The sequence below is a fragment of the Balaenoptera borealis genome (genome assembly GCF_965194805.1).
Source record: "Balaenoptera borealis genome assembly, chromosome: 8".
NCBI lineage: Eukaryota > Metazoa > Chordata > Mammalia > Artiodactyla > Balaenopteridae > Balaenoptera > Balaenoptera borealis.
Genome location: NC_138865.1, coordinates 56,775,142 through 56,791,123, shown reverse-complemented (window position 1 = coordinate 56,791,123; position 15,982 = coordinate 56,775,142). Strand labels below are relative to the sequence as shown.

The 15,982-nt window shown below is 39.2% G+C and overlaps 1 protein-coding gene across 18 annotated transcripts in view; it reads right to left on the bottom strand.

The window, feature by feature from the left end:
• The window catches only part of BNC2 (basonuclin zinc finger protein 2), a 429,325-nt gene that overhangs the window by 284,152 nt on the left and 129,191 nt on the right, over window positions 1-15,982 (bottom strand). For 15 of the 18 annotated variants that reach the window (XM_082401639.1, XM_082401628.1, XM_082401640.1 and 12 more), the window contains one exon: window positions 7,224-7,424. The exons of the other annotated variants lie outside the window; for them this stretch is intronic. In XM_082401639.1, the coding sequence (XP_082257765.1) occupies window positions 7,224-7,319 (96 nt within the window). In that variant the 5' untranslated portion in view covers window positions 7,320-7,424. Of the gene's footprint in view, window positions 1-7,223; window positions 7,425-15,982 lie in introns of those variants that run through there. 18 annotated transcript variants of the gene reach the window in all.

Below are 15,982 nucleotides of genomic sequence, written 5' to 3'. Positions count from 1 at the left end.
TCTCCTGATCTCTGACTCTGTGGCATGAAATGCTACCCAGAGCATTTGAACAGAACAACACCGCACACCGCCCTCACGCAAAAGAACTCTAGTCATAAATTTTTCACCTTAGGGTTTGAATGTACACTATGAAATTTGCTAGGCTTCCTACAGGGAATGTACAAATTAAAAAAGAATCAATACTTTTATTTTTCCTAGTCTCTAAATTTCTTTTAAAACTGGGGAGGGAGAAGGCAGTACAGGTCATGCTCAGTGAGGAGATGGGGGTACCTCGGATGTCACCGCCCCAGGCATCATTTTCCGGACGTCATCTGTACATATTAAAACTTCCTGGAGCTTGAGTTGTTCAGAAAGTTTTTCATCTTATTTTTTTCGCCTGTTTACAATTGTATCTTACAGGAAAAAACTCCTTCTTCTACACAATGTCTTGCTTGTATGTCAGGATAGAAAGGCTGCTATGCCTGAATTATGCCTCTTTTCCCTTATTTCTCTAAAGCTTAAAAATAGATGTTGAAGTTCCTTGAAAGGGTTTTTGACTCCCTTCCTCCTTCTCTCCCTGGTCCTTAAGTAGACGAGGATCACCAAGCAAAATGTGGAAGCCAGCTGCTTTTTGGGAAATAAAAATGGCATCAGCTTTGGCAGACAGGGATGAGATCAATCATTTCCTATGATCCCCAAACAATCTTCTCTCTGACCAAGGCCTGGAAAAGGGTAGTTGTGTAGCGGCAAAAACATACCACGAGAGGGACAAGAGGATTTTCACATGGTGAAGAATTCATTCCACGCACAGAACAACCCAGGCTCCAAACCTCACATGAAAGGAAATCTTGGAACCATTATATTCCATGTTCTTTGGAGAGTAACAAGCAGGGAGTCCCAGAAAAAATTTCTCTCACTGAAAAAGTCACCCCACGATTCACTCTCTTCTCCCTGCTACCACGAAGTTCCCTGACAATATTCCGTGGGAAAAAAGGAGTTAACTCCTAGTTCATTTCCAACACAATGATTCAAATTGTGGACACAAGCTAAAAGCAAATTCCAGTTTCTTGTCTCATTCCTTTTGATACATACATACATATATGTGTGTGTGTGTGTGTGTGTGTGTGTGTGTGTGTGTGTGTGTGTGTGTGTATGTATATTCTAATCAAGCATCCCAAGTTCAGAAAATACCTCTTAGGCTGTACAGAGTCATTAGCTATTCATGTTTATAGGGAAAGTCCTGTGGAAAGCTTTGCAGACTGATGAAGGCAGGTGCCCAATCTAACTTTTAAGTGTGTGTCAGGCATATATAAGGTGGGGAGAGAGAAGCACTAGAATTCTTGTTTTTCGCTGAAGTGGATGACGCCAGCTCACTATCTGTAACAGCCCGTTCCTTTGGAATCAGCTCCCCGTGTCACAACGACCTGGCAAACTTGAATGCTTTCACTATCACTGGAGTCCTTGCAATCCTGCTTTGGCTGTGACCCATTCACTTTTGCCCCAACTTCTCCGAGATGCCTTACTCAGCATCTAATTAGTTAGGGAGGATTTGCCGCGGCTCTTAACCCTGACACAGAGTGGGAGGATGTGCTGCTGTGGGAGCCCAAATCTGTCCTGTCACTCCATTAATCAGATTTCCATAAAGCCACGCATGAACAACAGAATTTATCAGTGAGTGTTCAGATACACCCATAAATGCAATTATAAAAAATACCTACAATTATAGAGATAAGATAGCTGCACCTTTAGGGATTGATTTTTCGTCTGTGGTTACTTGACTCACCTTAGCAAAAGGCTTTACAAATTACACACACACACAGTCCCAGGGTGCAGATGACAGAAATGTGAGAAGAGTAATTTCAAAATGATCACCTACTATGTTGCAAGTCACTTAATGTATCGTGGTGAAAATAAACTTGAAATTTGTGCACAGATTTTTAATATATACCAATATATACCACATACACATCTGAGAATATGTTTGTGCCTGATCTGCTTTTACACGTATGTAAACACCACAAATAAGGCCAACTACTTTCCCCTCCCTTGCATTACAAATTAGACAGTACCTGTTAAGTGAAGTCTTCGTGTTATACGTAGACTTACAAAGTATAGGCCAGCACACGTACCTGTCTCTATGCTATAATTTGTATTTTAACAATTATCCACATATTCCTATTTTAGTGTTACATTGTAAGAATGGATGATAAGAATTATATGTGAACATATGTCTACAGTTAAGACTTCAAAATAAAACACATTATCACTCAAATTAGAGAGGGGAACTAGATTGGAGGTAGCAGCCTACCGATTCAACAAGCTGAAATTACATGCCTCCTAATATAATATAAATATTTATTTTAGCATCATGACCGTAAGTTGGGTCAATTTAATCCTTTTTTAGTAAGACATGATTACTAAAACACACCGACTGTAAGAAGGGGAGTAAAAAGGGAGGAGGAAAAGTGCAGAAACCTAGGGATGCATGATGCCTGGCAGTGAAAGTCATTTTCAAAGACCATTAACTATCAACTGCTTTACTCAGGTCTCTGGTTAAATAAGAATATACATCCTCTGTTAAAAGGGACGGGACGGCTGCACGAGTGGGATAGAGTTTAGAATAAAAATGTATTGTACAAACTAGAAAGAAGAATCAAACCACGATATACAATTAGGCATCTGACTTGTAAGAAACACTGTCTATGTGCCTTTTAAACTGTTAATGAATAAACATTCAAATTATTTGGCCGGGGAGAGGGGGCAGGTAGGAAGTCAGACAAAACCACCATTTCCACTTGAAAATATAGATTCAACCAACGGAAACTGTGTTTGCCTATATGAATAGAAAGAACTAAAAGACTACTGGGAGAAAAATTCATTTCAAACCTGCTTTTAAATGGATTCCAGCAATGTTATTATATGTTTCTGACAATATATTTTATTTATCATTTCTCTGAAATGGGCTAGATTTTATATTAGTGAGAAAGTTTGCTTGACTCTGTCCTATCTCTGGTGAGCAGACGCTCTGGTATTAATGTAAATCACTGATTTAATTTTTAGCTTTCTTGGTTTGCCCCTCACCTATCTAGGAAATGATTTCTCTGGTGATAACTAACACATCATGCTAATGAGACAATCTAATGCACAATAGAAAAATGTCACTACTAATAATATTTGCATGAAGTTAAATAAAGCAACTGTAGGATAATGTCAGACAGTTGTTCTTTAACAAGACACAGTTTCACAATGAAATTATGTTGTTAATTTTGTTACATCATTGGGTGAATCCTAAATTACTACATAATGATGCACAGAGTCATTTATAATTCTAACTTAGTATTTCACTCGAGACTGAAAAGAAACCTTATTAAGGGATCCACATTTTATTTGAAACAGGTTAAATATACCTCACTAATAATAAAAGGTAAATGCCTCTAGTAATGTGTAAAAGTGTGGGCTCTAGCCCTTTACCTGCTATGGTTTCATTTCTGAAAAGATTTCAAAATATATTAGACTGTTGCATCCCTTGAGGTAGCTACAAAAATTTTATTTGCTATTCTTTCACATGCACAAAAGATTTACAGAAATCGAAAAATCGCCATTTAAAGCCTGATTAAAAACATCAACAACAACTTCCAAAAGCAGGCCTGATTTTGTGCTTTTAACAGTACTTTGTGAGGTTAAAATGGGCAAAATAACATTCTGGACTCTAGGAGATGAACAGAGAAGATGAGCAAAGGGTTTCTGGTTATTCTCGACCTGTCACTGATCAAAGTGACCCAAAGAAGAACTCCCTTTACAAAAGTCAAGAGTCATGCCCTTTAACGTTACCAAATATCTGTCTGTATGGAAAAATATTATCCCTTTCGAAAACGTCATACTCAAATACAGGAGAAAAATGTAGAGAGGCAGGAAAATGCAGTCAAATTGTCATATCTCAAAGTTTAGGGGAACAGACTTAGTTCCACCAAATCTAAATTGGCTTCAGATTGTATCTTTTTTGTTAGAATTACACAGACTGAAGATTTACATACTAGCAGATCTAACTTTGCTTATACAAAACAAAAGACAAAGATTTTCATAACCCTACTTCCTAAATTACCCATAGAAGATACAACCCTAGAATATTAAATTTCAGTATTCATGAGCTATTTCCCGCTCTTAAGTTTTGCTGTAGTTAGATACTACGGATGGTGAATTCTCTGTAACTCAGTTTTAAATCCTGCTAGTCAGTCTTTTCTAATATTTAAAGAAACGATCAGGTAAATCCTACAGTTTTTCTTATTACAGAAAACTTTGAAATAAAAATATGCCCAATAAATTGTATTCATTTCATGAGCTAAGTCAATTTTTTCTTAGAAATTAAAATAATCATAATATAGAAAAAACATCTCTATGCCTTAGAAATACAAAATTCTGCAGACTTGATTAAACTGGACAAACTTTTACCTGCAGTAAGACAAAAGCTGGCTTAAGGTGTATACTGAGACTAGTATTCCTTGAAACTGTTGGCTTCGCGAGATATCTTCCTTGCTCTGGCACATACACACATACATACACACACACACACACACACACACACACACACACACACACACACACACACACTCTCTCTCTCTCTCTGAATCAGCATTGCTGATGAACTATAGGTCAGGAAAATAAACATATTAAACATGCACAGCACATATATTTTTAGATTTACACAGTTTCAATTTAAGTTTACACAATATTTATACAAACTAAAATGTCATCCTAAAGGAGAAAAAAAAAACATGTAAACTCATACTCTCTTTCACATGCTTTCCAAAAATGCAGAGGAGGTTAAGCATTTAATAACCAGGACAGGAGAAAAAAGAGGGGGAGGGGAGTCGCCAATTACTTCAAAACCAAAAAATAAAGAAAATATATAAAATATAGTGAAATCACTACACTTTTTTAAATTGTGATTTTCTCCCTTTATTGTACTACTCTGTTTAGTAAATACTATAATTAATATTATACAGTTTCATACAGCACCCATAATGCATAAATTACTCCCCTATATTTCTACTCTTTTCATATAATCACTGATGTTCACTTTCACACATACATGCACATAGGTACACACACAAGAGATTTTTATACACCCACAGAGTGAAACAGCTGGATCAAAGACATCATAATGGCTTAGCTGTACAAGTTTCTGTCTCTGAGCGATTTCAATTTATTTTCCTAACTTTGATCCATCATTTATATAATTTACTTTTATTTGTTTTTTAGCTAAAATGTTTTCCACGACTTAAAGTCTCCTTAGATTCAAATCTACTTGGAAATGGGCTAGTGCCAAAGAAGCAATCTAACACCATCTATGTGGTTCAATAGCCATTTATCAATTGATCATTATCTCTATCTGGTTTTATTAACTCTTTTCTAGCTAGAGGGAGACCTAAACCAATCTTCCCTTTCAAAACACACACACACACACACACACACACACACACACATACCCACGACCTCCACTAACTCAAGAAAACCCTGAAGATGACATCTAATTTTTAAAGTGCCAGAACAAGTTATTTGGTCCTAAGGTCAGTGAAAACACACTCTGTGTGTTCCAACCACGAAAAGAGCCACCCAGGCAGGGACGTGCCTCAGAAATACACCTCTCAAAGCACTCGGGCAACTCCAAGGAGTATCTCTGGGAGGAAATGAACTTTTTAACTTGCAAGAATGGGAATTTGCACATAAAGAGTTGCATATTGGGTTTGTGTTGATTGCATTTAAATCCCAGCTTACTGTATCAGCAGTAATCAGGGTCCCTCTACAGGATATGTCAAAATACACCTTATTCAAATGCATTTATCCTATCTAGAACTGTGTGATACAGCTGTTCGCCAGCTAAATGCTGCAAAGCCCTGGCTCTCTGCACTATCTTTCGCAGATGTATTTCTAAACTTGCGGTAGTCTCCAGCCTGGCAAACTGCTTTCTTTCCTTCGTTACCAATACTTTAAAAATCGAATTAAGTGAATAAAGTATTTAGTTCTCATGAAGTCCTACAAACAAAATAGGTTTTTTAAAAAAGAACGCAGCTGCAGTATTTTTTTTAAATGAGCGGAGCACTCTCCGTTTTCTAACGGCCTCCATCTACTTAAAATCCCAGTGAACTCGTCAGTAATACTTTCGTGCTGTGCGGAGAGTAATATCATACTAACTCTTGCTGGTGGAGGCTTTTGAAAAGACGTGTCTGGGAGGGAGGCACCAGGGAACTTCCCTCCCTCGCTTGAGCACAGTCCAAGATGAAAGTTTCTGGGTTGTTTCCCTTCGCTTCCTCTCCCCCTCGCTCCCCCTCGGAGCCGCAAAGCCAGTGATTGTGCAAGAGGAGCCGGGCGCGCGGGGCGCGTAGGTACCACCGAGCGCACGGTACGTGGTACGAGCCGCGGACTCCGCTGATTAATGAGCAGTCGCCGGCGGCCTCGCGCGGACACGTCGGCTCTCCCCGCAGAGCCAGCGGCGGCGCAGCCGGCCAGCCCGAGGACGGCTCTGGGGAGGACGCCGAGGCTGCCCGAGTGTGAGTGCGTCGGCCGGAGGGCGGGCGGGCGGGCGGGAGCCGAGCGGGCGCTGCGGGAGCGAAGGGCGAGCGCGGAGGAGGCGGCAGCGGCGGCGGCACGGAGGAAGTGGGACCGCCGGTGGCTCAGCCCGCCACACACGCCGCCTCCGCCCGCGCCCCTCGGCGCTGCCAGCGGCTCTTGCGCAGCCTCCTCTCCCGGGCCGGGTCGGAATTGAGCCGCTTCCAGCCCCGGGAAGTCCGTCGGGCAGGGCCGAGGGGCCCCTGCATTTTATGGCTGTGGGGTTGGTAAACCTACTCCGAGACAGCAGCCACTTGGATGAAGTGATTAATACAGATAGAAAGATAACATGGGGGGGGGGGGTGTTTGTTGTTGTTTTTAATTTTTAACAGAAAACAAAGAAATAAATGAAGTCTTCCCCTGACCCAGGACCCAGGCTGGACTGTGAAACTTTGCCACAGATGCCTTTGCTTTCTTTTACTTCGGTATCCTTTCCCCCCTTTTCTTGTAAGTAGCCCTTAGGGAAGCCGTGAAGTAACCCTGCACGTTCCAATAACACAGTTATGACATAACAGAACCCAACTACGAAGTGATCAAAATTCAAAAATGTTTAGTAAGGAAAATACCAGAAACAAAAGTGCACATAACAATTCAAGGTTTCCTTTAAAAAAAAAAAAAAAAAAATGAAAGTAACTTACCTGTTGGGACATTCTGAATAAGAGGTTAGTATCAGCGTTTTGCCATGTCCCCATGAACCCTGGTTCAGCCGGAGTCGTTCTGGTTCCGAACTGCATGGAGTTGTCAGTACAGCAGTCTCTTAAAGTCAAGTCTCTTGCCCTCTTTGGCTCTCTGTCTCTCTGTGTCTCTCTTTCTCTCACATCCACTTCTGCCTCTTCTGACTGAAAAGTGAAGGTGGATTTTTTGAGCCTCTTGGCAGCCAGTAGCAGGAGTGTAGTGTAGTTAAGAAGCTGGCTGAACTGTGCATTTCACTGGGGAAGGGGGAGATTTGGGGGAAGGAGGGGGTCAGAGCTTCTTTCGCACCTTCTGCACAGATACCCCTATCATTTATGCATAGATTGTGACTCCCCGAGCTTGCCTTTGCTCGGTTTAACAGCTGCCTGTCAGGTGTGCAGGCAGCACTGGAGACCCAACCATCAGCTTCAAACTCTCAGCTACTGCATGTCATTGGATAGCAGAGCTAAGAGTCAACTGCACTGTTCCACTGTCAGGCACTAAATGACACCCTGCACTAACCCCTCTCCAGACACACGGATAGAGAGATACGCACTTATGCACACTCCAAGCAGCACCATGATCAGGGACGGTCCACGGGGCAAGGAGAGACTGGGGCCCTTCCCAGGGAATTTTTCCCAACAATGCTTTCGGGTATAGCATGCAATATCTGACATCAGTCTTTGCTTTAACATTTGTAAACGGCTAGGCTTAAAAACATTTTTTTCCCTAATACACTGGAAGAAAGAAAAATATTCAGCTATAAGAGAATGTGAAGTTGGCTTAGGTGTTGTCTAAATGTTAGCTCCTAAAAGTCATATAGTATGTGCTGGGCTATTTATAACCACATATAAACTTCTAGAGAAAATAATATACATAGAGACGTGACCTTATACTCTAAAAGGTAAATAAATAAACCTAGCAGTTTTTTGAACATAGAAGATGCACAATAAACATCTGCAAAATAAATACACACTATTTACTACCCAGTTCCCTCAGGGCGTTAATTACTCAATTGGATGTTGAACAATAAGAAACTGAATGGGAAAGGAAAAAAGTACCTTTTCTTAAAGCTCAAAAGTAGGAAAAAAAATCCTTTGTTAAAGTTCCTGGATGAAGCCTCTACAATATCCTTTCAAATCATGAAAAAGAAAAAGATGAAGAAAAAAAGCCTGTCCCATTTCAGGTAAAAAGTAATGAATATAAAAACTCCATTTTTCATTCAAGATCTCCATGGAAAATTCTATAATGTTTTCTGGCCTGATGAAATATAACCTCGATAGCGTGTCAATTTTTAATTAAACCAGGTTTAAAACAAAACATCTATTTATTAGATCATATTTATCTACCTTATTTATGGAAAAGCAGAACTGAACAAAACGCACTGTACATAAGCAGTAACTCCAAAATGGAAAGCTAAATTCATGTCATCTCATAAAAGTAGTCAGCAGGAAAAAGCCATCCTTCCTAAACTTAAAATGTAAGGCACATTAATCTTCAACCACCTACAAATACCGAGGACAAATGTACCACTCTCCTTGCTCTTTCTTAACTCAAGAATAACAATAAACCTTACTCTCTGAAACAACAAAAGAAACAGAAAAGAGCTTCAATGGCAGCTCGGTGTCATTAGTGGACAATGAGAAAAGATGAGAAAACGTGCACTGTGTTGACACAAATGTGCCTTCCCCTCTAGAACCGACATCTCCTGAAAGCTTTTCTGTTAAACTTCCCTCCGGTTCACCACCATTAAGCACAAAACAAGTCTCAAAAGCAGCAAATTCAATATCTGAAGAGAAACAAACAAGAACCCGAAGAATTGTTGCCTTAAAATATATTAAGTCCACCTGTGGTCAATAAAAATATTCTTGAGGGGGGGGGAAGGCAGGAAAAAGACCCTGTGAGTCAATTGTCAACAGTGACTGTACCTTTACAGCTAGCTATTACCCACTTAAACTCCCTCTAAAATTTGCTAGCCTCTTGATTTCTGAAGTGGCACTCAGTGCCTCAGTCAAGCTGCATGCTCAGCGCCTGACCTTCCCACTAATGGCTGTTATTTGTGGGAGGCTTAAGGACACTGTCAATAGCAAGCTTCCTCCTCGCTCCTTGCAGGCTCTGTTGTATCGCTTTGCCTGCGTGTTCTCTCTAGCGTGCCTCTGGCTCTCCTGCTTTCACCCTCTCAGCTCCCCCTCCTTCCTTCTTCTCTCCTTCACTCCCTCTTCCTCTTCTTCCAGCCCCCACCCTTCCTTTCTCTCAGTCCTGTGGTCCTCTCCTTTCCCAGGTATCCCCTCCTCACCAACCACACACACACACACACACACACACACCCCACAAAAATCAACTGGCATGCAGCAGCAAGCACCTGCAGTAATAGACTCTTTTATTAAAACTGTTATTCTGCAAGACTTGAAATTCCCCGTGGACTGGGCCATGTCAAAGCCGATATAATTAACTAGAGGCTCAGCAACGGATCAATTACCAGACAAGCAAGTGATAGTGAAATCAATGAAAGATCATCAGCCACATTATCAGTGTTGCAACTCATTAGGGCAAAACTGAGAAATGTGCTCAAAGCGAGCCCAAGCAAGGTGGCATTACAAAACAAAGGGCTAATTTGGAGACCCTGCTGTGAACAATCTGTAACAGAATTAGCCTTTTTTCCCCCTAAACTGCACAGCTCCGTAACTAAATGTGACAGACTGATAGAAGCAGTTTATTAAGACACCAACCCCAAGTTTATTTAGTTCATAAACTCTCTCCTAGAAAATCAATACAGTCTGTACAGGATTATTAGGCTGACTAGCTAATACATCCAAATCTAGTCTGCCTGGCCAGCAGTCGTCTGACAAAATGCTACCCAGAGTAGGCAAACTGAGCTCTTTCAGAGAGCAAAGCTTGGGTTGCTCTAGATGAAACAGGTCTACAGTGTAACGTGTATCTGGCACATTACTGCCAAGGCACAAGCCTCAAAAGCACCAAGTTATCTTTCTATGGTTTAAAAAAATTTTTTTCTTACCTACAACTCTACCATGCAATTCTGCACCTGCTAAATGGATTTGATCAAACAAAATTTTAACTTGTTTGTAAGAATAGTCTACAAAGAAGACAAGCTTTATTACAATGAGACAACAATTAACCCAGAGTTAGCAAGAAATGAATGAACGAGTCAACTAAAACAAAAACCTCAAGCATATACACATGCTGTGCTTTGCAGATTTTAAGTTTCAAACATTCATTTTTAAACCCAGTTTTCAAAATACAAATTTGACTCCTCTAGAACTTGCCACTCACTTCCACATATAAACACAGCATGCAGAGTCCTCGGTCTTAGGATAATCTTCTGTCTAGCAAGCAGGACACCTGTATCATTTTAAGGACACAGGTACAAAAAATATATACCCACAAGGTACAAAGATGACTTTTGAGTTTGTCCACTGGCTATATAGTCTGCAGATTGTAGAATAACTGTCTGGAATCATTTGTATTAAAATTACTTAAAACTAGGGGAGTAGAAGCAGGCATCACTTACACAGTAATTGTCTTTCTGCTCTCCTGATTCCATGTATTTCCACTTAAAGATCACAAATCCTAAAGGCTATGTGTTGGCTTTCCCACCCTTACTGATAGTGAGAGATGGACCATGGGAAGAAGAAGTACACCAGCTAGGTCTAAATGGCACCCAAGTTATTAAAGATATTATGGGAATGTGAATACCTCCACCTCACCACAACATGTAGCAGAAATACACTTACACAAAAGTAAGAAACTCAAATGAAGTTTACAGTGTTAAAACAGATTGGAGAATGGAAGGAAAAAACAAAAAGACAACAGCTTTTGGAAGTGATTTCTGATGTTTATGATGTTTTCACATTTAAAACGTTCCAAGAGAAGGATTACACTATTAACATGACTTCAGTGTACTGGCTCTAAGATACTAAATTCTAAATTTCAAAAAAAAAAATCTTTATTTTCGTAGGACTTTAATAAAATCCAATTTATAGATTGCTGTAAATAAACATTTTCCCCCTAACTTTTGAGCTGGTACTCTACTAAGCATTTCAAAGCTCATGTTTTTGAGTAATCTGTAAAAAAAGTTAGATATATATAGATATAGATATTCTACAAAGAATAGTCTATTGGTATCTATAGTCTATTGGTATCTATACTATAGATACCAATGTCTCAGATCATAATCAAAAGTTGTCCTTACAGAGAAATTTTATTCTTAAAAACCTTTTTGCATATAACTACATACTGTGCATGTACCCTCAATGAGATCCAATTAGTTGCAAAGAATTTGCATTTCAGTGAGTGTGGGATAACAAGACTACAGGGAGGCACAATGCAATTCCACCAGCAGGGTAAGAAAGTGTGTTCTTTTTTGTTAGCTCTGTAAGCAATAATTCCCACAACTGACTGTTGTAAATGTTACTGATCTTTTCAATATTTGGGTATTGAGGTGGGTTAGGTTTTTCCCTCCATTAAAAAAAAAAAAAAAATCACATGTTGGTGCAGATATTAGCCACAATGAACACCTTGAAGAAACAAATGAGCGAAGGATTTTATTTTGCGTGTTTGTATGTGGGTTGTTTTTTGGGGGGGGGGGGATTGCATACTTTTTCTTTTCTTTTTGATACTTATTATAATTCCTTTAAAGGCACATTGCTTTCTTAAAATAAGTTCCATAAGTGGAGGTAAGGAAGCCTCATTGAGATAGTTTTATATAAATATATATGGTTTTGTGATAGAGGCATACATTTAGTACACTGAGAAATTAGTCAAGGATTTTCCTTTTTTCTAGCTATGTTTCCAACAATGTAAATCCTAAGCAAATATCACATAAATGTACAATTTATATACACAGTTTAACAAGCATCTCTAGGACTTCTGCTGGTTCACGGAACAATACCTGTAATTCCCTGGGTTCAGTTCAGCAGCTGTTAACAGATTCTGTAATCTGTAATGACAGTAAACTGGCCTTTGCTCTTCTTTTATTCACTATTCATTTTCAAGGCTTGGTTAAGTACAGAGCTGGGTTAAAGATCAGTGGTTTTTCATGTGACACAAGCTGGTATTCATCTAATGGCTTGTCAAGACAAAACTGTCCCTGTTCTTGCCAAAATAATAAAAATGACGCTCCACATCGCATGACAATCAGCACTTCCTTGTGGCAAAACAACTCAAGCTTTTGTACTTCACATATTTTATAGAGAAAAATATTCAATAATTGGCTATCCAATCCTATCTGTGGAATTAGGCTGCCATTCTCAACGGAGGTTTTTTAAATGTTATGACCTCTCAACATGTAAACTAGTTTCTAATCAAATCACACTTTACAGTATAAAAAGAATGCTGAAGCTTCAAATTCGTATGGCACTAAGGTATATAACTTAATATATGCAAATTATGCAGAAGCAGCAGGCTGGGCCCAGTCACAGAGGTGGGGGGAACCAATTGAGGAAAAGTCATTTTTCTTGAGAACAAAGTATGGGACTTGCTTTGCAACATCTGTTGGGCTGTGTGAAATGTTAACAGATGTCTTAAGTGTAAAAAGGAAAAAGAATTAATAAAGGAAACCTCCTCTGAACAGATAATCCACCCAAATTTCCATATTCCAGAGAAAAAAAGTTGACAGCAACCTTTTTCCCCTTTGAGACCTGCCATTCCTACTTTTTATTGTGTAAAGTTTCATTTTCTATGTGAGGCTAAGGGGGAAAATTCTTTGACTCACTATAAAGAATAGAGAAAACGTAAAACAATAATTTCCACTGAGGTTTCCCCTTTGTGAATAATTATATCATAATCTAAGCTGCCTGTTTTCCCTTGAGTCATATAGGTCATTTGATGCAAAGACAGTGAAAATTCACCCCTCCCCCCCCAAAAGAAACATACAAAAAGATGAACTATTACTCTACTCTGCCTGCATGTTTTGGGGGAAAGGAAGGAAGAGAGATTAAAAAGCAGCTTTTAAGATAGAGTCCAGATATGAACACATCTCTACCCTTGAAGGAGATTCACCTATCACACCTACATCTCCCACTCTCCACTGGCTCCTAATTTCCTTCCATTACCAGCCTTGTAAGAGTTGAAGTACCCCTCTTTCAACCGCCAATTGTTCTACAGAAGCAAAGTCTGATGATCTTGAAGAAAATTTTTGGATTCTACTAGTTGGATCCCTGCATTTAAATTTTAAGGAAACCGGAAAACTTTTCTTAGTTAACAATTCTCATTCGTGTCTCAATTTACCAGATGATCTAGGCACACCTGAATGCAGCCGCCTTTAATCCAGATTAAAAAGATGATGCATGCCGCCAACTACTGAATCTAACCCTGTGCCCGCTTGTGTATGAATGGACTGAACTATGCACCTGTATTCTTCTATAAATCTTCCTCTTTGGAGACATCAATCCTATTGCTTATTCTCTAAAATTCTGGGACATAAATTTGGGCTGACAGCTCATGGATTAACCAATTCAAAATGCAGTTAAGGATCTTTATAGATTCAAATGAAGGAGGAAAAGAATGGCGTTGTCCCCTTGGATTGCCAGTCTCAATCACTGGCCCCTCTCTCTCCTCTACGAGAGTCTGTGTTAAAATTGTACATGTTACAATTTACAACTGTTTACAACTACACCTTCTCCAGACAGCTCTGGCAGCCTGCGCTGGGCATGTCAACATATAGAAACCTCAGCCAGAATAGCTTGAGGATTTCAGGGGACAAGAAACGCAGGCATACCTTTGGTTTTTGGTTAGTTTGTTTTTTGCCAAAGCATCATGGGTACTAAATGCTCTAGTGTTTACTCACAGGAATACCACATGAGAGCACATAACCAAAAAATAACAACAATAATAACTGCTGTACCAAAAAAATTGATCAGCTACACTGAGGGAGAAGCTTGTGCACTGAAAACATCATAATGTGATCTCAGACTATGGGGAAAACAGGCCTCCTAAAATTAAGCTTGAATAGGACAGAGATTTAAATCACTTTCATCAGTGGCAGGAGCATCCCCCATAAGCAAATACTACCTGAACACTTCATCCTTCTGTGGCAAAAGGGAGAAACCGCTCTGGTTGACACTAGTCTCTGTACCAACTGGCACAATCAATGAGATACAGCATCTGCTGACAGCCTAATCAGGGCCTCAATTTCAGAGAAAGACATCAAGGATGTGTTTTCAGGGATATATCCAAATGCCATAATCCCTTGATATGCTATAAAAAAAAATTTTAAATAAAGAGAACTTGGGTAGGGTGTGGTAGATGAGGTAGTTTATAAAATGTTAGGGAAATGATGAATCCTTAGAATCAGGACATTTGCAGATGCAAAAGCATCTGAGGTTGGCATGAATCTCGAGCCTCCAAAAAAAAAAAATGAAATATTTTACCTACCCTGTTTTGGCTTAAAGACAGAAAAGTGACTTTATTCATCTTTTCTCAGCTATGAACAGTGACAATGGCTTCTTTCTACCATAATGTAAAGTTCATGTTTTATGAGAAAGTCTAGAGGAAAACAACCAGTAACGTGTTTCCTTAAATGAGCATCAAAAAACAGGCTGGGGAGCGTACAGCAGGCAATTAGTTTTGTATGACCATAAAGAGCTACAAGGACTGTAAAGATAGTGCTAATTTCTCTATTTACTTCCTTCTAAAGTCTGCAGACCCAAGAAACTTGCAGCCCCAGTGAACTTATCATAATAATAGTTCAAATTACTGTCGGGAAGGAAGATTGAGATTCGTAGGCACCCAGTTAATCCAACACTGCTTTTAGATCTGTCACAGAGAAAAGCAGCTCTGCTGATGGTACCCTCTTAAATGAAATTCACAAACTTAAAAAATAAGTTTAAAAAGTGAAATACTAGTATATGTGAAGTTTCATAATCTTTGGAAAACCACAGAGGCTATTTCATATATATATATATATATATATATATATATATAGCTATATATATATATATATAGCTATATATATATATATATATATATAGCTATATATAGCTATATATAGCTATATATACTTATTTAAATGAAAAAAATGTTGAAAGCAAATTTGAATAAACCTGAAGATTGTTTTCAAAATTAAGGAACTCAGAAGATGCCAAAAACTCATTACCAGCATATTAAAAATAGGAAGAATTAATGAGTAACTTAGTTCTGAATAGTGATGACCTTCGGTGGGGAGTAGTGACTACAAGAGGCACAAGGAAAGCTGCTGAGGTCCAGGTGATGTCCTGTATCTCCATCTCACTGGTGGTTCTGGGTATGATCGCTTTGTAAATATTCACCAAGCCGTATACCCTTACGATTTGTACACTTTTCTGTATTCATGTTATACTTCGGTTCTAAAAGTTTACTACTGCTACTGTGAATGGTACTGCTAGTAAAAACAGTGAAAACAATAAATTAGAACTATGTAAAAGAAAGAAAAAAGGGAGGGAAAAGAAAAACTAAGGGGGGAGTGGGAGAGAAAAGAGAAGGGGCAGAAGAAGGCAGATACTTTATCAGAGTCAAAAATCATTCATGTTAACTGCCACTAAATGTACTGCTTGCAATGATTTCTTTAAAGGTAATAAGTGTGAGGAATCAAGCAAATACCTGAGTTTCACAAAATGGGGATGAGTGTGAAAGACAGTACAAGGGAGGAAGACAATATTTAGGTGAGAGACGCCTTCCCTAGGCGGTGCCAGGACGGGAGTGCATCCAAGAGGCTGAAACGTACCTCAAC